The sequence below is a fragment of the Phycodurus eques genome, chromosome 5, assembly GCF_024500275.1.
Source record: "Phycodurus eques isolate BA_2022a chromosome 5, UOR_Pequ_1.1, whole genome shotgun sequence".
In the NCBI taxonomy this organism is placed as follows: domain Eukaryota; kingdom Metazoa; phylum Chordata; class Actinopteri; order Syngnathiformes; family Syngnathidae; genus Phycodurus; species Phycodurus eques.
In genome coordinates this window covers 12,833,821-12,858,337 of record NC_084529.1, presented here as the reverse complement: position 1 = coordinate 12,858,337, position 24,517 = coordinate 12,833,821, and the positions used below count along the sequence as shown (strand labels likewise).

At 39.5% G+C, this 24,517-nt stretch overlaps 1 protein-coding gene across 3 annotated transcripts in view; it reads left to right on the top strand.

The window, feature by feature from the left end:
- banp (BTG3 associated nuclear protein) overlaps positions 1-24,517 on the top strand; it is a 74,071-nt gene that overhangs the window by 19,463 nt on the left and 30,091 nt on the right. For 2 of the 3 annotated variants that reach the window (XM_061676496.1, XM_061676495.1), the window contains exons 9-11: positions 6,216-6,337; positions 12,982-13,053; positions 15,636-15,680. In XM_061676496.1, the coding sequence (XP_061532480.1) occupies positions 6,216-6,337; positions 12,982-13,053; positions 15,636-15,680 (239 nt within the window). The remainder of the gene's footprint in view (positions 1-6,215; positions 6,338-12,981; positions 13,054-15,635; positions 15,681-24,517) is intronic. The other variant, XM_061676497.1, reaches the window with a different exon arrangement.

The following is a 24,517-nucleotide window of genomic DNA, read 5'->3' as shown; positions in this document are numbered from 1 at the left end:
CGTTGTGCAGGTCCCGCGGGAGAAAGCAGCCCAAGAACATCACACTACCACCACCATGTTTAACTGTTGGTATGATGTTCTTTTTCTGAAATGCTGTGCTACATTTACACCAGATGTAACGAGACGCACACCTTTTTTAAAAAATTTTGTAAATTTTATTTATTTATTTATTTTTATTTTTTGCAAAAGTAAGACAAGCCTTTATGAGTGTTTATTTCATTACGGGCCTTTTTGTGTCCTTGATAAATAAAAATATATTTAAATATATTTTTTCAATAACCAGCAGTGGGCGTGCCTAGTGTTGTCTAAAATTTCATGTTAATATTATATATTATTAATATTAATATTTTTTTGAGCGGTTTTATGGTGGTATTTTACAGTTTTCACCCTGTCCCTAGCACAGGGTTTGGATATATGAAGCTCTATTGTTCTACTAAGAAACGCTAAAATGATGTAACTTTTACCATAAATTCCTTAAAATATAATAGAATTAATGATTTCACATCATATATGCAAAACATTTCAAATTCTGTCTTTTATTTTTACTAAAATATGTCTGTCCCTTAAAGTTGGTGTCATTACTGCCACATCAACCATTTTCAGATCAATCAAGTTTATTCAAAATCTGATTCTTTAATTCCCTGTGTCATTTTGTCTTGTCACTCAAGCACATGCTAGGGCAAGAGAAAAATCAGACATTTTGATAAATTGAAGAGTAAGTTTTTTCCTCATTTGTACCCTTAAGTCACATAATATTTTTTATTGCATGTCATTACCAAAGGACTTGTACTGTTAATATGTTTAAAGATTTTCCTGTAAAAACTTGATAATCATATAAAATGTTGTACAGGACTAGCTAGCTAAAATAAAAATTTAAGATAACTCTACCAACGTAGCACAGTTAGCTAAAAACTTTTAAATGTCATTACCATCACGTCATTACCATCACAAGATTAATAAATTTTTAATCAATATGCCATTGTGGCAGTAATGACATTTCTCGAGGGTATCTGACAAAAAGGCCAAATAAAAAAAAAAACTATCTGAAATCAATATATATGGACATGAACAGATTCTGAGTCACAGAAAGATGACAATTAAGGTAAGGCATCTAATATAGTTTTTGTGACATTTTATTTTTGAGAAAAACGAAAATCAAAAGTGCCCGAACTCAAATAAACACCCTGTTCTGTTAAAGAGCAGAATTTGTGTTTCCATTAATCACAGCAAACTGTCCAGGTCCTTAAAGAGTAGCGCAGCCCAAGACCATCCCACTACCACCACCACGTTTGACTGTTGGTATGATGTTCTTTTTCTGAAATCCTGTGCTACATTTACACTCGATGTAAAGAGACACACTTTTTTTTTTTTTTTTTTTTTTTTTTTGGCAAAAGTAAGACAAGCCTTTGTTCTTTTTGGTCAGCAGTGGTTTTCACCTTGGAAATCTGCTATGGATGCCATTTTCCCCCAGTCTCTTCCTTATTGTTGTGCCATGAACACTGACCTTAACTGAGGCAAGGGAGGCCTGCAGTTCTTTTGAAGTTGTCCCGTGTTCCTTTTTGGCCTCTTGGACAAGTCATTGCTGTTCCCTTGGGGTAATCTTTGTAGGCCGGATACTCCTTGGAAGTTTCACCACTGTTCCATGTTTTCTCCATGTGAGGATAATGGCTCTTCCTCTGGTTCGCTGGAATCACAAAGCTTTAGAAATGGCTTTTGGAATGCTTTCCAGACTGATAGATGTCAGTTACTTTATTTCTCAACTGTTCTGGAATTTCCTTGGATTGTGTCATTTTGTTGCAGCTTTTTTAAATCTTTCGTCCGACTTGATTTTGTCAGGACAGATTCTGTTCAAGTGATTTCTTGATTGAACAAGTCTGGAGGTAATCTGGCTGGAGGGGGGTAATTACTTTTTCACACAGGAATAATTTTTTTCACCTTAATAAATGAAATCACAACCTCTGCAACACCGCGTGGACATCGGGGACAGTGCCTCTGGATTGGCAGCCTGGGATGGTGGTCCCCCTTTTTAAGAGGGTGTGTTCCAACTACAGGGGGATCACACTCCTCAGCCTCCCTGGTAAGGTCTATTCAGGTGGAGAGGAGGGTCCGTCGGGAAGTTGAATCTCAGATTCAGGAGGAGCAGTGTGGTTTCCGTCCTGGCCGTGGAACAGTGGACCAGCTCTACACCCTTGGCAGGGTCCTCGAGGGTGTATGGGGTTTCGCCCAACCAGTCTACATGTGTTTTGTGGACTTGGAAAAGGCGTTCGACTGTGTCCCTCGGGAGGTCATGGGAGGGGTGCTTCAGGAGTACGGGGCACCGAACCCCCTCATTCGGGCTGTTCGGTCCCTGTATGACCGGAGTCAGACTTTGGTCCGCATATCCGGCAGTAAGTCAGACTTGTTTCCGGTGAGAGTTGGACTCCGCCAAGGCTGCCCTTTGTCACCGATTCTGTTCATAACTTATATGGACAGACTTTCTAGGCGCAGCCGAGGCGTAGAGGGGGTCCGGTTTGGTGGCCTCAGTATTACATCTCTACTCTTTGCAGATGATGTGGTTATGTTGGCTTCATCAAGCCGTGAGCTCCAACTCTCACTGGAGCAGTTCGCAGCTGAGTGTGAAGCGGCTGGGATGAGAATCAGCACCTCCAAATCTGAGACCAAGGTCCTCAGTCGGAAAAGGGTGGCGTGCCCTCTCCAGGTCGGGGATGAGATCCTGCCCCAAGTGGAGGAGTTCAAGTATCTTGGGGTCTTGTTCACGAGTGAGGGAAGAATGGAACGGGAGATCAACAGGTGGATCGGTGCAGCGTCTGCAGTGATGCGGACTTTGTATCGATCCGTTGTGGTGAAGAAGGAGCTAAGCCGAAAGGCGAAGCTCTCAATTTACCGGTCAATCTACGTTCCTACCCTCACCTATGGTCACGAGCTGTGGGTCGTGACCGAAAGAATAAGATCCCGGATACAAGCGGCCGAAATGAGTTTCCTCCGCAGGGTGTCGGGGCTCTCTCCCTTAGAGAGAGGGTGAGAAGCTCTGCCATTCGGGAGGATCTCAGAGTAGAACCGCTGCTCCTCCACATCGAGAGGAGCCAGATGAGGTGGCTATGGCATCTGATTCGGATGCCTCCCGGACACCTCCCCGGTGAGGTGTTTCGGACATGTCCCACCGGGAGGAGACCCCGGGGACGACCCAGGACACGCTGGAGAGACTACATCCTTCGGCTGGCCTGGAAACGCCTCGGGATCCCCCTGGAAGAGCTGGATGAAGTGGCTGGGGAGAGGAAAGTCTGGGCGTCCCTACTAAAGCTACTGCCCCCGCAACCCGACCTCGGATAAGCGGAAGAAAATGGATGCATGGAAATGAAATCACCATTTAAAAACTTTATTTTAACTTCACTTAGGTTATATTTGTCTATTTACATTTGTTTGATGATCTTAAAGTGGGGAAATTATGAAAAAATATAAGAATTTGAGAAGGGGACCTATACTTTTTCACGGCACTGTGCTTTACCAAAGAGTAATTTATTTGAACATCAAGACTACAAAAGACATGCATGATGTCGTAAGTTTATCAAATTGCAAGAATGAGATCTGTCACGTTTTTTTTTATTTTATTTAATAATTTCAGAAGAACATTAGGCAAGTGTCACACATTTCAAATTATCTTAACTTCAAAGCACTACTGTATATTAAATATTGTAATGTAATATTGAGTATATCTGCTAAACACTTTCGTATGTTATTCCATGATCTTGAGCATACTGGCAGTGGCCTTTTTACTACTTTATAGTGTTGTGGCCAGTGTGTGTTAAGCAGCTGTAATGGATACAGTTTCTACACTTCATTTAGTAATGTTTACTTCTCTGGCAAATCAAAGTAGATCAGATTATTTGCATAAATGAGTGTATTGGTGTGATAATGAAAGCTGGAACACCGTCTTACTTTTGACATCAAAACAATACAGAACAGACCCTCCCCAGAGGAATGAACAACCTGACCTGCATATTTTTTGTCATCAGTCCTTCTCGACTCCCCTCCCACATTATTTTTCATTCATTCATTCATTCATTTTCTATACCAATTACTAAAAACAAAAACAGACAACCAAAACAGCAGGCAGGATTTTAGAGCACTCTTCTCACATTCTGTGTCCTGAGTTTGAGTGGCTTCCCTTCGGACGTAGACTCCATTGTCCAGGCTTCAGGACGCAGAGGAGGAAGAAACCTTAGTTCAGCCTCTTATACAATTTAGAATTAAAAATTTTGAAATTATTGTGTGTGCTGTCATGTGTGTGCTGCTATGTTTTCCATATTTAATTTGAATGTGTTATTGTGCGTTTTGTACGTCCTTTAAGATGCTGCCGTGACCTTTTAAATTGCCCCTTGGGGAGAAATAGAGAGAATTGAATTTAATTGAACCCAGTTGACTTAGTGCTTCGGCCCACTTGACATCTAAAGTCTCAAACATTTGGTTTGTACAAGTGTGCTGATGCGTGCCCAAGTTAGTTAAACTTGCCCTCATTTGGCATGCTTGAAAGGTGGCCCATGGTATTGCACAACTGGTCAAGCACTTTGACATGTCATACAATCACCATTACTGTAATGTGGGTGTTCCTTGCCAATTATTAATGATAACTACCTTTCATAAGATACATAGTCATGCTCACCATTATTGGCAAGCCTTCATTTTTTGCATAGCCTTTATAATGTCTTGAAATGTACCAAACTTGTATCATCAGAATCTTTTAATTGGAGGTCCAAAGTAATTTAACAAAGATTTTTTTTTTTTTCATCTTAGATAATGTAATTTGAAAGGAAAACAAAACAGAAAACAACATGTGCAGCAAAATTGTCACTCTCCTTAATATTTGGTTACGTACCCTTTGGCAGTGATGACAGCCACCAAACATTTCTTGTATCCATCTATACGCTTTTTGCTCTTCTCGGGTGGTATTTTCTCCTGCTCTTCCTTTACATTTATACGGTTATTTTCCCCAATGGCAGATTTCATCTTCCCCCAAAGATTTTCAATTGGATTGAGATTAGGACTCATTGCGGGCCATTATAAAACAGTCAATTTGTTTTTCCTTTTCAACCATTCCTGTGTGCTTTTGAATGTGTGTTTTGTTTGAGTCTTACTACTATTCTCTATTTTTGTTTCATCTGTCCATAGAATAAAAAAGCTCTAAATAAAATGTTATCATTTGATCTTTTGTATCAAACACGAGATCTAGAAAAATTGTGTTTTACTTGATTAATCTTCTTCAGGCGATATTCCACATTTAGCATTTCATGGGTGCCAATGATGGTGAGCGCGACTGTACTACTAAAAAGACACAGGCACACACACACACACACACACTGGTTGTCCTATAATTAATGCGATAGTGCTTACATGCCAAAATGCACAAAATAAATTAATATAACGATTGAAGCTTGTGCGACAATCTCGACACCAAGCCTGACACGTGTCAAATGGCCAAGTGTGACCACCGTTAGTGCGAGAAGACCTAGGACTGGTCACCAGAGCTTTTCCAAATAGCTTGTTATTAATTCTTGGTTCTGACAGCGATAATAGTTTAATGAGAAATGATCTTAAAAACAGTATTTCTTGATACTTTTATTTTTCTTATTTTAGATTTTTTTTTAACATTCCAATGATGTGATTTTGTTTATTTTATGGCTTATGGTGCAGACCGTCTAACCTTCTTTTGCTGCTATTTCTTGACATTGGGGCATGTGGTGCTGTAGTGGGCCATGTGACAGATCCATTTAGGGGTGTTTGGCTATTGGCGAAGCGTTTATAGAGTCTGAGGTTTATAGTTTGGATTACTAGCTCAAGAATCCCTGTTGTGTATGTAAATGTCTGGTATTCACATACAGTACAATATAAACCTTGTCCACACATTTTTACAAAAGTTTGATAGGTTTGTATTTTCAATTGTATGATATGCAAAACAACAATGGAACAAAAAGTAATCGCTTATTTTTGCCACTTCGTTTTTGGATGTAGTGCTCGATGATCAGGCTAAGAAAATTAACCTTTTTCATTTAATTTAATTGTCACAGGAAACATCCAGTATGGCCAGATACAGTAGAGTAATGGGGCATGTTACTATGTGCTGTCTTTAATGTGTGCTTGAATCAGTCATACTTAATTCCTGACCCAGACCACGAGCACAAAAGCGCCTGTGTAACATTAGTGTTTCTGCTTTGGAACAGACGGAGGTCTCGCAGACGAGACCACCCACATAGAAGCAGCCACCCAACAGACCCTGCACTACACACTGGCCAATCAGCAGGTCCAGTTCCATCACATTGGAGAGGATGGACAAGTTCAAGTGGTGAGTATCAGTAGTTTGTCATCCCTTGATAATGCTCTGAATTGGTCATCTCCAAGGGAGTGTTTAATGTGGTTCACATAGTGTTGTGTATGTGTTAGTCTTATCATGGTCGAAGTCCTGCCTCACTCTGAGCGACGCGGCCAAATGCGAATGAATTGGACCATCGCTGGAAAATTACCGTTAGCGACTCTTCACCGCACACCAAGTGAACAAGCACCGCTGTGCTGTAACATAAAAACTGCGACCGTGTAACGGGTACTGTATTAGTTTCAATAAACCGCAAAATCATGGTGCGATTGACAAGAAAGAAGCGGATTGCCACAAAGAGTTGGAAACGGGCAACAAAAAAGGAGAGAGTGTGGATATATATTGATTCTGTATAATTGTTGGCAATGATTGATTGCCTCATTCACAGACTGCGCACGTACATTTCAGCCACAGAGACAACAATGCTTTGCTTTCTATAGGATACATGTAGGACTGTCACGATAAAAAAAAATTTCAGACGATATATCTTCACCAAAACTATCACGATAAACAATGTTTTTTTTTTTTTTTAATGCCTCAGAAATAATGAAAAATAAGGATCGCCCTTATTATTTTTTTGTATTTTTATTTTATTTTGCTTTTAAATCAGTATTGTTATGCTTATTACTAGTGATTATTGTTATTATGATTATTATGATGATGGTTATTATTATTCATTCATGCATTCATTTTCTGGACCGCTTATCCTCACGAGGGTCGCAGGCGTACTGGAACCTATCCCCGCTATCTTTGGGCGAGAGGCAGGGTACACCCTGAACTTGTTGGCAGCCAATCGCAGGGCACATATAAACAAACAACCATTCACACTCACATTCATTATTATTATTATTATTATTATTATTATTTTTATTGTTATTAGTTGTTATTATTTCCTTTCTTGGTTCTCTATTAAATTGTTTTTATTTACTCTGTGATATGGATCCCTGTGGGTCTGAAATAAAGAGCTGCAAGACTAGCCTAGTTTATATGGAGCCTTCTATTCCAATTACAATCGCTTTAGCAGTCCAAACTGAATGAAAATGCTCCGTATCAACACTTCAATCAGAATAAACAGGCCGAATCCGAATGGAATTTCATTTGGTTTCACAGGAATGCTTCGTCTTGACGTAAATGCAGGGTGACGTCATCGTTTACACACGCCGTAAATATGGCGGCTCCGGATGTGGCTCTTTATGTGACGGAGATCTTGTTTTTAACTAGAGTGCCGTAAAAAAGTATTGGCCCCTTTTTCAAATTCTTATTATTATTTGTTTTTGCATACTTTCCCCACTTTGCATAGTTTCCCCACTTTAAGATCATCAAACAAATGTAAATATCAGACATATCCCAAGTGAACTTAAAATGCTGTTTTTAAATGGTGATTTCATTTATTAAGGGGAAAAAATCAAGTCGGACAAAAGCTATAACAAAGCTGTAACATAATGACACGATCCAAAGAAATTCCAGAACAGTCGAGAAATAAAGTAATTGACATCTATAAGTCTGGAAAGTGTTTCAAAAGCCATTTTTAAAGCTTTAGGATTCCAGCGAACCATAGGGAGAGCCATTTTCCTCACAGGGAGAAAACATGGATCAGCGGTGAACCTTCCCAGAAGTGGCCGGCCTTCAAAGACTACCCCAAGATAACAGCAATGACTCATCCAGGAGGCCACAAATGAACTCAGGACAAGTTTTAAAGAACTGCAGGCCTCCCTTGCCTCAGTTAAGATCAGTGTTCTTGACACACCAATAAGGAAGAGACTGGGGGAAAATGGCATCCATAGCAGAGTTCCAAGGTGAAAACCACTGCTGACCAAAAAGAACATAAAGGCTCGTCTTACTTTTGCAAAAAAAAGTTACATCTCTCGTTACATCTGGTGTAAATGTAACACAGCATTTCAGAAAAAGAACATCATACCAACAGTCACACATGGTGGTGGTAGTGTGATGGTCTTGGGCTGCTTCACTCTTTCGGGACCTGGACAGTTTGGTGTGATTGATGGAAACACGAATTCTGCTCTTTAACAGAAAATCCTGAAGGAAAATATTCAGCCATCAGTTTGTGACCTAAAGCTGAAGCGCATCTGGGTTCTGCAGCAGGATAATGATCAAAACACACCAGCAAGTCAACTTTTGAATGGCTTAAAAAAACAAAACAAAGGTTTTGAAGTGGCCTAGTCAAAGTCCAGACTTGAATCCGATTGAAATGCACTGGCATGACCTTATAAAGGCGGTTCATGCCCTCCATGTTTTGCTGAATTCAACCAATTCTGCAAGGAAGTGTGGGCCAAAATATCTCCACAGAGAAGACGACTCTTTGCCAGTTATAGTAAACGCTTGACTTCAGTTGTTGCTGTTGAGGATGGCCCGACCAGTTATTAGGTGTAGGGGGCCTTTACTTTTCCACACAGGGCCAAGTAACTTAAATTATTATTTTTTTTTTTCACCATTTAAAAACAGCATTTAAGTTCACGTGGGTTATATTTGTCTGATAAATACATTTGATGTTCTTAAACACTAAAGTGGGGAAACTATGCAACAATATAAGAATTAGAGAAGAGGGCCAATACTTTTCACGGCACTGTACGTATAAGTTGTTTTTATCGCTACCATAGTGAATAGATGACGGACCTCCATCTTGATAAATGACATGACGTTCAAGACGATTTGCGCTTGTCACACTGCTGTTCTGATGAAATGTAGTGCTCATCATGTATACATTTAATAAGAATAGATCACATCACATGTAAGAGATCTTCAATTGAAATTATTTCAATCGGAATGACAAAAATGTCTCCATGTAAACCCGGCGAAAACGAGCCTAAAAACTGGAGAGACTGTGGAAAGAGGTTTATATATATTTAAATTAAATATTAAATTAATTATATCAACTACTTATCTAAATATTTTCCATACAAACATTTTCAAACATGATGGCTGATATAAAATCTGATCCACTGCATGCTTCTTGGAAGCTTGATGTTAAAAAATGAAATGCCGTAATAAAATATAAAATAATAATAATAACTGCCCATCATGTAATAATGGCCCATTACGTAATAAATAATTGTGGGCTTGCACAAGTCTGGATCATCCTTGGGTGCAATTTCCAGATACGTACCTGAAGGTGTCACATTCATCTGTTCAAGAAATTATGGGTAAAGACCATGGGTATGTCCAGCCATCAGACCGCCCAGGAAGGAGACGGGTTCTGTGTCACACAGATGATTTTGTTTTTTTCTGAAATGTACATTTCAACCGAAAAACAAAAGCAAAAGATCTCGTGAAGACGCTGGCTGAAGCCGGTAAGAGTGTCATTGTCCACAGTGAAACAAGTACTCTACCGACATGGGTTAATAGGCCACTCTGGCAGGAAGAAGCTATTACTTCAAAAGAAACTTCAAAAAGACAGATTACAGTTTGCACATGCACACAGGGACAAACAAAGACCTTCATTTCTGGAGACGTGTCCTGTGGTCTGACGAAACTAAAAGTCAACTGTTGGACCATAATGAGCAGCGTTATGTTTGGATGAAAAAGAGGGAAACTAACAAGCGTGAGAATACCATCCTCACTGTGAAATACAGGTGTGGAAGGATCATCTTGTGGGGTTGTTTCGCTGCAGGAGGGACGTGCACTTCACAAAATAGATGGAAATACTGACACAACTTCTCAAGACATTCACTAGAAAGTTAAAGCTAGGGCATAAAGGGAGCTTCCAAATGGACAATGACTTGAAGCATACTGCCAAACTGGTTACAAAGTCGCCTATGGATAACAAAGTCAATATTTTGGAGTGGCCATCCCAAAGCCCTGATCTCAATCCTTTTGAAAATTTATGGGCAGACCTGAAGTGAGATGTGTAAACAAGGTGGCCTACAAACTTGGCCCAGTTACATGAGTTTTGTCAAGAGGAATGGGCCAAAATCCTTTCCAAATGTGAGAAACTTGTGGATGTATATCCACAATGTTTGACACAAGTCATACAGTTCAAATGCAAAGGTACCATATATTAATGAAATGTACAATGTGTAAACTTCTGACTTTGAAGAAGAAAAATTTGTCCTCAAATAATCTGATTATTCTGGCATTCAGAAAATAGACATACGGTAACCAGACCTGAAACCACCACAGATGTGCCAGCACCCAGCCCGACGCCTGCCCCACCATACCTGGTGCTTGACTATCACACATAAACTGCACAAGACCCTCCCCCACCCATAAACGTTAAAAAACGGCATTGACGTCTTTAGATGGCATTGGTAGGGAATGAGTTAATATACTATTACGTTATGAGGTAAGGTATTATACTTGCAAATCTATATATATATATAAAATGTTATAGGTCCAGGACTTTTATTACGTTACTGACCAGTTATTACGGTATGGGCCTATTACATTTTAAAAAAGGGTGAATTTATTACGTTATGGGCCATTATTACAATATCGGCTTTTACATGCCTCGATGGCATTGTGCGGAGGAGATGGTTTTATTATTTGTAGGACAGTTCAGTCGAACAAATGCAACATTTAACCTTCAAAAAAATTAAACGTATTAATTAGTTACTTTTAAATTGATTTTTATTCTGATAGAACAAACGGAAACTGACAGGAACAGGATGAATCAAGGAAATGAAAATGAATACCTTATTTGCTGATACTATTGGGGGGGGGGATATGAAACCAAAATGGTCCAACACGACAGAAACCTTTTTTTTTTTCTTTTGTGCTCCATATCATTATGCTTCAAAAGTTCTGTGGCTGAGACGCAAAAGAGCTGTGACAGAGATGCATTGACCGTTGACAGATGCACGTTGTTATAAAGACAGTTTGGCACAGTATCATGCAGTGACAGGTACGAGTGATACAGCGGTCGTATCGGTCACATTACTTTTTTTCAAAGCAATACGCGCACTGGCACGGGGTTTCTTGCTATGAGCTTGGCACATGCGCTGACGCATTGGTGTTGCCAGTCCCATCACTAATATTTATTGTTATACTGTATTGGTACGGTTTAGCGGAGGCAGCCGGCTGCCTGGGTTTTGCTTTGGCTTAAACCTGGAAAGTTTTTTTTGGAGGTGAAAGCTCTTTTCCATTTTTGATTGGCTGTTATCGGCAACGTGATAATGTTCACCGGCAATTTTGATTTTTAATGGCACTCTAGTTGCCAAACCCCGTACACTGCATGACAGTACAGTTGGTTTCGGCCGCATCGCTCATTGTGCGGCAAGCCATAAAGTACAGGTTTTTAAAGAGCAGATGATACTGATTATGCTACCCAACACATTGAGTCAAAAAGTAGAAATACTGCATCTTTAGGGTTGGCTGGAAAACTTCTAAAGCTGTTAGGGTCAAAGGTTATAATCAGACCATTACAGCATGGTAGGTGGGCTGACAGTAAGTATGTGGTTTTGGTTATCTTTTTTCTTTGTGTAGGTCGAAATGAGGTTCACTTTTTGATTAAAAGCAACTGATTCTGTTGCTAAATGTTGTGAGCTATATTAAGTTACACATGTAAATTCAGCATCTGTATTGGTATTTCTGGCAAACTTCATGTTATGCACCAAAAACCCTTGATGAGATATGCGGCATGAAGTGTTTATGCAGAAATATTTTATTTATTTTTTGCCCTTCCTTTCATCTACTCTTACTTTCCATCTGCACTTTTCCATGGTGCTGCAGAATTGGGGAATATATATTTAGATATTTGATCATTTGCATTTGCATCCCAATGATGGTTGCACGTTTTGCTTAGATGTTCTACACCACAACAATGCATCGACTAAAGGACTTGACACTTTCTTGTGATTGCTTGCCAATCGCATAGTGAAAAATGAACAAAATATATACGTATAATTTCAAGAAAGCAACATATCACACTTCATTCTGCCATTCTTTCTCTATTCTCTTTCATAAATACATTGACACTAAGAGTGCGCAGATAGGCGTTTGAAAACTAAAGATGTACAGTATTTTTCCTTAAACATACAGTGTATATATAACACGGTTAAACATTCCAGTCGTCATATTAACCATTTAACAGAGGTCAGTATTTAATCCTCTACCGCCAATCACCAGTATATGTACTGTATGTAAGTTGCCTCTGCTGTCCGCTAAAGGGAAACTGGTAGTTCAGGCCTTACGTGAGGCACCATTACATTGTGGGTTTGTACTGGCCATATCACTATGATGGTGTTGCGCTTGCATAATCAGTTGATCAATGTGAGTGATGCAAAAACAGTGCTGTGTCAGTAATGAAAGATTACGTAAGATGCATGTGTCTTGTAGGCATTGCTAATCATCAAATTACGAACAAAATGATCATTATTATAAAACAAAATGTTAACAAACTAAACAATTCCTGCACAACCATCTAACAATGGTTTGGGTAAACCTGTAATAGTCCCTTACAGGTTTACCCCAGGTTGACCCAAACGTTAAGTTTGGGTAAACCTGTAAGGGACTATGTTCGCTATTAATTCGTGGCTACCCAATGTTGCCTACCTTAACAAGTGTAGGAGATGGGTGGGCCAAGTGTTAAGAGCATAGTATTTGAATATAATGGACTCATTATATTTGACATTTCATGAAAAATGTTCTCCATTTATCTTTCTCAGATTCCACAGGGACAATTGCACATTGCCCAGGTGCCTCAAGGAGAGGAGGTACAGATCACCCAGGACAGTGAGGCAAGTCTGCATGGGTTTGTGGGTGGAGATGTAAGGGGAAAGAACCATTCTCTCTTTCGAGTGTGCTTTTCACACTTCAAACTTAAAACGTACAGAACAAGTAGAGTAGAATGAAGAAAATTAAATACCAGTACTATGTTTTTAGTACCGTTGGAACAGAATTTTATCCATCATTCCATCCATTTTCTGAGCCGCTTATCCTCACAAGGGTCGCGGGAGTGCTGGAGCTTATCCCAGCTATCATCTGGCAGGTGGCGGGGTACACCCTGAACTCTGGTTGCCAGCCAATCGCAGGGCACACATAAATAAACAACCATTCGAACTCACATTCACGCCTACGGGCAATTTAGATTTTTCAATTAACCGACCATGCATGTTTTTGGTATGTGGGAGGAAACCGGAGTGCCCGGAGAAAACCCATGGAGGCACAGGGAGAACATGCAAACTCCACACAGGCGGGGCCGGGGATTGAACCCCGGTCCTCAGAACTGTGAGGCAGACGCTCTAATCAGTTGTCCACCGTGCCGCCGAAACAGAATTTTAATTTGGTAAAAAAAAAAGAATAGAACTAGAATTAAATAGGTTGTACAAAGCAAAGATGTCTTAGGGCCACACTGAAAATGAAAAGTACTACAAAATAATAATAATTTTGCAAACAGACATTTTCAAGCGTTATGAGGACTGCTGATGATTTTGTGAAGTGACACTTTGGTTTCAAAATACTCAATGTTGTTAACTTCAACATAGTCATTGGATAAAAACTTTGTGATTGAGCATGTTCATGAGAAAAAAACAGCACAGAATGAAAGCACCTCATTTGTTGGGTTTGTTTCGTCATCAACCAGATTAAATTTTAGCCAATATTTAAGATATTAGCTGATGACGATTAGTATATACTTGCTTATTATGAACCCGTTTCTCATAATTTGTTCTTGTAAATTAATAATTCGAGTCCGTACTTCATAAGATTAGACACCCTATGATAACCTTTACATGGTAGACCATTGCTTCATTTATTGCTAAATTTGTTGTCATTTGTGTGTCATAGCTTTAAAGGTTCGGCTGACAACGTGACAAATTATAGTTTATCTACTATAATTATTTGTCTTCTGTTAGAATACATCTGAGTAAAGCACTTCAGTAATAGTTGACTATTAAAGTCATTAGTGATTTGACTAAAAACAGATGTTGCCTATTGCATGCCCTCATGTTTATATACTCGCCTACTTACTCATGGAGTTATGACTTTTGTTTCCATGTTAAGTCCCAGATGCCTCATGTCAACCACCAGGCATCACTGCATATGCACACAGCACCGATCTGCCAGCTGAAATTAAAATTTAAAGCCCACTGACAGTTGAAGAGTAATTTTTGCATTAACATCACTCTAGATTACTTTGTCAGGTAGTTGGGGATAGATTTATTTCAAGGCGCCAGTCTATGTAAATATACACACATGTAATTGCATACTGGATGCTATGTTCAGCACATGAATTACAGCTTGATAATTTATGCAGCAGCCATTGACACTTCAACCATGTGTTTTTCACATTTCCTTACCCGTTTTGCACTGAGAGGAAGGATGACATGAACGATTGAGTGAGAGACCAGGATTATTGAAGGCAGAAAATCTTTAAAGTCTTTCCTGCTCTTTTGTGGCTGAACTCTGATTTTCTTTTCTCCTCTTCCTTTTCTATTCCATGATTGTTTGTTTTTTAGAGTTCAAAGATTAGCAACAGAATCCCACTTCTCCCAACTGTCACTCACACAGAATATGTTTTCATTAGAAACAGACCCCTCAGAACCCCTTCCACCAAGACATTGGGTTTAGCATGCTCAAAGAGGAAATGAGCTGCTTGAGAGATTACACTGTTCTCTGCCCATACGACTTCTCAGACTGTGCCACAAACACATGAAATACAATAAGCGAGAGAAAACCGCAGAAATTTGGGATGATTAAATATGGCACATATTATATAATACATCTCGTGCAGGCCTGTTTATGTCATTGTGGATGTTCCGAGTTTTTATGATGGTTAAATGCAGTAGGAATTTGTTTTTCAGAAGTCATGTTATAACCAGACATGACTGAATTTGTATCCTTATGAGCTACCGCTCATATGGCATGAGTACAACTGTATGCTGAGAATTGATACAACCAGCTGTTGCACTGTAAACTGATATTGACAGTGGACTGTGAATTCATGTTGTTTAAAGTTTGCAGTGTGTAACTTTTTTTGTTTAAAAAAAAAAAAAAAAAGTCATTTTCACCCACACAGCTAGTATAGAAGATGACACAATGTTGATTAAGCCTGTCAGCTCCAAGCAAGGGGCCGTCAGAAGCTACATACTGCATCTTAGAGTAAACAAGATAGTATTTTATATGGTTTTCTTGTTAGCATTAATAAAAAATACCATTAAACATTCATTCCTCTGTGTCCCTTTCAAATCGAAACAGATTAGGATAGAATGGGCTGTGTGTATGTGGGATCTTGTCAGGGTTTGTTCCCTTGGTGGAGGTCTTTGCTTTTATGAGGGATTGGAACTTTTGTTTTTCATGGCATTTAATTTCTGTCTTTCAGGGAAACCTTCAGATCCACCAGGTGCACGTTGGCCAAGATGGACAGGTAAGAACCTCGAATTATATTGGGGTCAGAGTAATAAACCACTATCCCTGTGTATCAGGGTCCCTTTTCTACCACACTTTTGTAGTGAAGAGAGAGAGAAAGAGAGTGAGTTGGTTTGTTGATGCTGCTGCACTATTTATCTTTCCCTTAATTGGATTGACAGATAGTGGACACTGGTATTGCGGGGGTGAATGAATGAACAAAAACATTGCGTTAATAGCAATGTTGAATATTAAATATAGAAACATGTTACACTGAACATAATTACACAGTTAAGGTTCTTAAAACAGTTACACTTATTACAACCTGCAGTTTATGGCAGTTCACTTTTATTTTTTTCAAAAAAGTTGGTTTGTATAAATTACATTATAATAAGTCCATTGCAGTTTATTTCACACATTGTAATTATTACGCAAAAAATTCTGATGAACCAAAGGTGGGCCCAGCAGAGAGAGTTTGGGAACCCCTGGCCTAGGGTGAGCTGTTAACAAAAAGTGGGGGGGGGGGGGTAGAATCTGACAGTTGAGCTATGACTGACTGGGCGCACTGAACTATTCATGTCGTGACTGAAATTGTACAGGTGAAAATTAATCCCTGGATGTGCACTATATAGTCATGGTTTCTTGCATTGGCATAACTTGGATTGCCCTACTGACTATCAATTTAGTACTTTGCACCATTCCACGACTTACGGACCTCAGAAACTTTTTCAGCTGCAACAAACTCTGGAGGGTTGTGCGCAGTACCTGACTCTTTCAAAGGAGATGTGCTTTTTTTTCCACAAATTAAAACAATTTCTAGGTATCATAATAACATGTCTGTTACGTGTTTTCCCCTAAGGATCAACTACTGTACTAAAAATTTTTACAGCACATTTCTTGTCTTGCCAAAATCAATTAAGAGCGGATGTGTTTCATGCAAGTAAGTCAGTCCTCTCCTGCCCCATATACTGTACTCATACTACTGGGCCAATGGAGAGTGAGGCTTTCGTTGAATGACAACCAGTGCAGCAGAGCTCTGCGGGCGAGTGTATACTGTATGTGTTCCGGGTAGCTCGGCAGCAGTTAGCACTGCGTCCGGCTGCTTGCTTCTACTTGCGGAGGCAGAACCCAGAGTCTGGAAAACCAGTCAGAACCCAAGACAATGAAAGCATTTTTGTGGCGCATAAATGCATTGACAGGCGGCACGGTAGCCGACTGGTTAGAGCGTCTGCCTCACAGTTCTGAGGACATGGGTTCAATCCCCGGCCCCGCCTGTGTGGAGTTTGCATTTTTCTCCCCGTGCCTGCGTGGGTTTTCTCCGGACACTCCGGTTTCCTCCCACATCCCAAAGACATGCATGGTAGATTAATTGATGACTCTAAATTGCCCGTAGGTGTGAATGTGAGAGCAAATGGTTATTTGTTTGCATGTACCCTGCAATTGGCTGGCATCCAATCCTGCCCGATGATAGCTGGGATAGGCTCCACCACTCACGCGACCCTAGTGAGGAGAAGCGACTCAGAAAATGGATGGCTAAATGCATTGACAATCACAAGCAGCCCTTCCCCCGCCCAACCAACTACTTTCCGCAGCAATCAAGTCTCGCATTTCAGCAGCAAACACTGTTATTTACAGCTAATCTGTGAACTCCTGAAAACATAATGCAGCTCTGCTTACCTACCTACATGCGCGTGCACACACACAAACACAAACGTGTCTTTTCTCCCATTTCTTTTTCTTGAAGTGTTGGACTGAAGGCCTCTTTTTTTCTTTCCGATTATCAAGCAGGTCTTGATCAAAGTGGAGCTGTCCCATGTATTGCAGCACACACGACTCTCAATGCATTATTATTTCATTTTCATTATTATTTTATTATGTTTATTTATAGCAGACCTGGACAAAGTACGGGCCGTGGGCCTCTCCGGACTGGTCCACAGTCTCTGTCTGACTGGCCCTCTCAGTCTATAGGAAACAAAATACAATAAAACTTCAAATATGCGGTACTTTTTTTTTTTCTCTCTCTCTCTAAGTGGTGCTTTTATTTTGATATGCACGCATCTTGACGGTACAAGCGAGGAATAGGAAGAACTTGTCTTCAATGTTGCCAATTTAGCAACTTTGTCACTGTTACCTTGTGTATAAAATGTGCTGTACAAATAAATGTGGCTTGCCTTGCTATGTTTAGCAACTTGTCTGATCACTTTAAGCGACTATTTATTTTTTACATGAATAGCGACAATGTCAACAGTGGTCCTCAACATTCTTACCTGAACAATGGAGGGAGTAGGGGAATTTTCCCTGGTAATGATTTGTGTGTCCCAACTAAGAACAGCTAATCTTTGAGTTAGTGGTTTGTGCTCATAATGTCAGCAGACTTTAAAAATATATTTATATATTTTTTTAGAATAACACTGCAGACATGTTTTTTATTTTAATATTGATAACATTATTATCTAATGTTAATGTGTAGCCATGTCATTTTAAAGACATATTATACTTTTGTTTAACACATTAATTTCCTATAATACCATATACCATATCTATACAGGTAGCAGCTTATTAAAATAATAAAATTTAATGCTTTATGTAAAGAAATGAACCTTACATTGATAGCAATTGAGGTTATCATGTTGCAGTGGCCCTCGACAAACGTTCCTGTTTCTCACGTGAGCCCTTTGGAAATTATTGCCCATTCCTGGTGTAGTGGCAAAGCTTTTGGTAAGGTAGTTCTCTCTCGCAATGGCTGTCTGACAGTTACCGTAATTTCTCGTGTATAATGTGCACCCATATATAATACGTACCCCAAAGTTAACCTCAAAATTCTGGAAAACCCTTCTACTTATGTAAAAAGTCTGATGTCCACCATAACTTAGTCAATAATAGGACCTCTTATCACTGTAATGCAAATAACAACTTATTTATTTCATCAGTCATGACTTGCTTGCTTACAATTAAGCGGCTCATGTGGTTGTGGGACTATAATCTGGTGAGAAGGAATGGCACCAGTTTCTGTCTGTGAAAACAAATCATCACCCTTTACTAAACGTATCTCAAAATGTTCAAATTGATGTCATGCGTTGGAATCGCAAGCCGCATCCTGGATTAGCTTCTGGAAACATGCTCTTACAGCTGCTCAGTTCTTTATTCAGTTGATGAAGATCTCAATCATCCATACGATTCATTTGTTTGTGTACATTTGTTGGTGTTTGGCTGGTTTTCAACTGCTTGAAGGTCTCGACAAAAGAATTGTTGCTTTTCTTCTGGGTCTCATAAAAACAAAAGCAATGTCTTCAAATGACTTTCTTGCTGAGCATGACTGAAGCATTCCTCTGCTTCTCCTTCTGTGAGTTTGATTCCGGCCGTGTGAAATCTTGCACCAGTACACGTTTCCAATGCTATTCACATCAGCTCAAGAGTCTATCATCTTTATCACGTTTAGCTTATGTAATAACTAAATATGCATCAGTCGATGCACAGTTTGAAAACACTATGTATAATGTGTTCAGACTTTGTCTCCTTGCAAATACACACCACGGGATCCTTGGATGTGAGAACTAGAAAATGCAAAAGGCATTTAATTCCCTTGGGAGCGTTAGGAACAATTGTCCAATAAAAAGCTATTTTTGCTTCCTTTGGGGAGAAAACAAAGCGAATGCCTATTGTGTTTGTAAAATGGGGCTGTTCCAAAACAAATTGAAAGGTTTTTGTTTTTTTCTCTTGTTAAACATTGAGCTTGTCATACAAATTATGGTACTTCACAGAAACATCAGGTCATCTCTGAATCACTGACAGAACATAAAGACCAATATAAATGAGTGAACTCTCCTATCCACGTAAATTTATGTGCAGTCGTCCCTTGTTATATCACAGTTGACTTTTTTTCAGCTTCACTGTATTGTAGATTATTATTATTTTTAATTGTAGTTACAGTCCCCTCCAAAGGTATTGGAACGGCAAGATCAATTCCTTTATTTTTGTTGTATACTGAAGACATTTGGGTTTCAGATTAAAAGATGAGTATGAGACAAATTTCCAGCTTTTATTTCATTGTATTTACATCTAGATGTGTTAAACAACTGAGGACAGAGCGCCTTTTATTTGAATCTACCCACTTTTCAAGTGAGCAAAAGTTTTGGAACAGACATCATTAAATTAATTTAAAGTGAATAGCATTTAATATTTGTTGGCATAACCCTTACTAGCAATAACTGCATCAAGCCTGCGGCCCATTGACTTCACCAGACTGTTGCATTCTTCATTTGAAATGCTTTCCAGGCCTTTACTGCAGCCTCTTGCAGTTCCTGCTTGTTTCTGGGGGTTTCCCCCTGATCAAATCCTTTGTTGTGTTGGCAGTGTGTTTTGGGTCATTGTCTTATTGCATGATGAAGCTCCTCTCGATTAGTTTGGATGCATTTTTCTGTAAATTTCCACACAAAATGGTTTTGTAGACTATAGAATTATGATTCTGCTGCAACCATTATGAGTTACATCATTAATAAAGACTACTGAGCCCATTCCAGAAGTAGTAAGCCCAAGCCATGACATTACCTCCACCATGCTTCACAGATGAGCTTGTATGTTAAGGATCATAAGCTGATCCTTTCTTTCTCCATACTTCGGCCTTTCCATAACTTTGGTAGAGGTTAATCTTGGTCTCATCAGTCCATAAAACATTCTTCCAAAACTTTTGTGGCTCATCTCTGTACTACTTTGCAAAATCCAATCTGGCCTTCTGATTCTTTTTTCTGATTAGTGGTTTACATCTTGTGGTATGGCCTGTATAATTCTTCTATCGAAGTCTTCTTCGAAGTGGACTGTGATACCTTCACCCCTTCCCTGTGGAGGTTGGCAGTGATGTCACTGACTGTTGTCTTTGGGTGTCTCTTCACAGCTCTCACAATGTTTCTGTCATCAACTGCTGTTGATACCCTTGGCCGACCTGTTCGATGTCTATTGCTCAGTACACCAGTAGTTTCTTTCTTTTTCAGGACATTCCAAATTGTTGTATTGGCTACGCCCAATGGTTTTGCAATAGTTCTGATCGATTTTCCCTCTTCTCTCATCTTAGAAATTGTTTGCTTTGCTCCCATAGACAACTCTCTGGTCTTCATGTTTGCTTAACAGCAAATTCAGTTTCACAGGTGAAACCCAAAGCCAAAAACAAGCACAATCTAATGTTTAAGCCATCAATTTAAAAGGCAACACCTGAACAACTCTGAACACCCAAGAGTCACATGTTCCAATAGTTTTTCTCACTTGAAAAGTGGGTGGATTCAAACAAAAGGTGCTCTGTCCTGAGTTGACTAGATGTAAATACCATGAAATAAAAGCTGGAATTCTGAACGTTTGTCTCATATTCATCTTTTGATCTGAAACCCTAATCTCTTCAGTATACAACAAAAGCTAAGGAATTGACCTTTCTGTTCCAATGCTTTTGGAGGGGACTGTATATCGCAGATTATTTGCTGCATTGCAGGATTTTACTGTGATTATTTTTCCACACTGACTGTTACTTGAGAGCAATAAGCGTCAGCTAGGAGGAAAGAATGTGTCAAAGACAGAGAATGCCCAAAGTTTGGGATCGTTTCACACTTAACACATTCACTGCCATTGACTGCTTTAGAAGTCAAATATCTATATTAACTGGGAAGGCTGGTTTTTCTCTGGGTACAGCGGTTTCCTCCCACATCCCAATAAAATGCATTGTAGGTTAATTGAAGACTCTATATTGCCCAAAGGTGTGAATGAGAGTGTGAATGGTTGTTTGTTTATGTGTACCCCGCCTCTCGTCCAAAGTAAACTGGGATAGGATCCAGCATACCCGAGACCCTGGTAAGGATAAGCTGTGTAGAAAATGGATGGATGGATTGACTTCATAACAACATTGTGATAGCAGAGACATGGATATGCTGGATGTGGCCTGTAGGTGATATTAATTATCAGGGGGGTATTACAGCTAGGGGGTATATGTGAAAACTTGGAGGATATTTACCCTAAAATGAGGGAAATCCGGTTCAATTTGTTCCAAAGAGCTGCGAAAGAGGAATTACGACTCAATCACCGTGGTAACTGACTCTGTGAACCTAACCTGCTCGCGAGCAGATTAGGTCTGCTCTGTCCTGACTTTTTATGAGTCTCCTTCCACCTGAAGCAAACACGTTTTGTCTGTTTTTTCTTAAATCCCATTGATATTGAGGCACAACTAAATCTAAAATGATGTGCTGGCATTCCCAGACGTTATTTCTGATAAATAATAAAAAAAAAAAAACTATTGCTTTTCATGTACTCAGTCAACATGACGGATTTGTGCTGATATCAGTGCAGTTTTGTGCAACGTTGTGTCCACCGATGAGAAAAGTCACAGTTGCAGTGAAATGGTCGTGAACTGTAGCAGTGTAAGAAAAATACTTCCACAGGATTGCAAGTTATTGATGTAGCAATCATTTATACAAACATGTTATGTTTTATTAACATTCTGGGGCTCAGACTGGGACTAATCTAATACAGAGGTGGTCAAAGTACAGCGTCGGCGTTTAATCTGATCCGACGAGCTTTTATCAAGAGTCACAAATACATGAATTTAGCTCATTTTCCTAAAAATTAGATTTCATATATTTTTTCATTTGATCTTTTTTGTAATAATTTCTCCATTTTACCATTTACCATACCAGTAAACCATTTTGTTTTTATTCATTATTTACTTTGTATTCATTTTAGTTAATTTATTTATTCATTTCTCCGGGAACTCCGGTTTCCTCCCACATCTCAAAAACATGCATTAATTGAAGACTCTAAATTGCCCGTAGGTGTGACTGTGAGTGTGAATGGTTGTTTGTTTGTTTGTATGTCCCCTGCGATTGGCTGGCAATCAGTTCAGGGTGTACCCCGCCTCCTGCCCGATGATAGCTGGGATAGGCTCCAGCACGCCCGCGACCCTAGTGAGGAGAAGCGGCTCAGAAAATGGATGGATGGATATTTATTCATTTAAAAAATATATAATAATTTTATTATCAGAGTAAATTATTTTTTGATGCACATAACCTATTTTTTTTGCCCTCATCTACAAATGACCCGGCCCGTCTGTTCATTTCAAAAAGCCAATGTGGCCCTTGAGCACAAACGTTGGTCCCCCCCATAGCAGTCTAACTGGATGTCATTTTGGCTTCCAAATGAGACATGGACGGGACACGTCATGCATATCCCATTACTGCTCCTGCACAAAATGTCTTTTTGTTGATTGAGTACAAATCAGAAGTTATTTTTTTGTTTTAAACTGTCTGTATATTCACATATACAGGCTGTTACATTTGGGTCTACAAATCAATGACACAAATGTGTACCGGTAAATAAAATTGTGTTAAAAAAATTTGTTTTAATATGACATGAATATTTACTTTATTATTAAATGTAAATAGTATGAATACAATTTTAGTGAGGTCCAATCATGACTGCGTGAAACACTGTGTTGCCTTGACTGCCTGAATGATGTTTTTATATTTCATTAAACTGCTTCCAAGTATGCTTTTAAATGCCGGATTGCAGCTATGGTAAATTAAAATCTGATGTTATTCAAAATGTATACCAATATGCTACAGTGCGGTTAAATGTTAAGTCAGTGCATGCAGTAGTATTGCGTTAAAGCTAGGCTTTACACGATCAGGATTTTTGGGACCGATTAGCGAGTTTAAAAAAAACAAAAACAAAAAAAAAACGATAACCGATCACCGATCCGATCACATGATAGAGGAATGTGTCTATTTAAATGACCTGTTCATTTACTGTATATAACGAGTGTATCCGGTCGCATTTGAGTTGACAAGATAAAGCCCACTGATCGTAAAAAACGGGATGCGGTGGTATCGGAATACAAGGTTTTATTGCAGTAGTCTGACAGTGCAAGCGTGAAAGAGCAAATTTGTCTTGTAGTCTGATCCAGGCATTACGTGTTGTCTGTTTCAGACGTTTTGTCTGTTCCACACCGCCGACATATTAAAAAAAAAATATATATATATATTTTTTTAGATAACTTTATTGGTGGGGTTCAATCCCCGGCCCCGCCTGTGTGGAGTTTGCATGTTCTCCCCGTGCCTGTGTGGGTTTTCTCCGGGCACTCCGGTTTCCTCCCACATCCCAAAAACATGCTTGGTAGGTTAATTGACAAATCTAAATTGCCCGTAGGTTGTGACTGTGAGTGCGAATGGTTGTTTGTTTGTATGTGCCCTGCGATTGGCTGGCAACCAGTTCAGGGTGTACCCCGCCTCCTGCCCGATGATAGCTGGGGTAGGCTCCAGCACGCCCGCGACCCTAGTGAGGAGAAGCGGCTCAGAAAATGGATGGATGGATAACTTTATTGGCCCGTCATATATTTAAAGGTCTACGTCAAAAGACGCAATAAGGCTAAAAATAAACTAGCTTTTGGATTCAAATATACTGTGCACAATGGCGACGCGGGAGTAAATGTCTTTTGCGGAGCCATTGATCGGATCGGCGAATTATGACATGAAAGCCGATCAGCCGATCAGCATAAAATGCTAATTATCGGCCGATACTGATAAAGCAGATAAAATCGGTGTAAAGTTTAATTAGAACTTACGCATTCACTGGTGCATCAATTGATTCTCTTTCAATCACTGCCACAGCAGTGTTACTTGTTGTTTTTTACGGAATATATTTTCATATCATTAAACGCCTGCATTAGCACCTCAAATTCCAAAGGGGAAGTCAGGAACTTGCATTTTTATCGGTTTCCATGGCGAATCAACATATTCGCCATGGCCACGTCCTTCTCTCTGATGATTCCTGCTGAGTCATCTTCTTGAAGGCAAGACATCTTTCTTTCTAAAAATTGTCCATAAT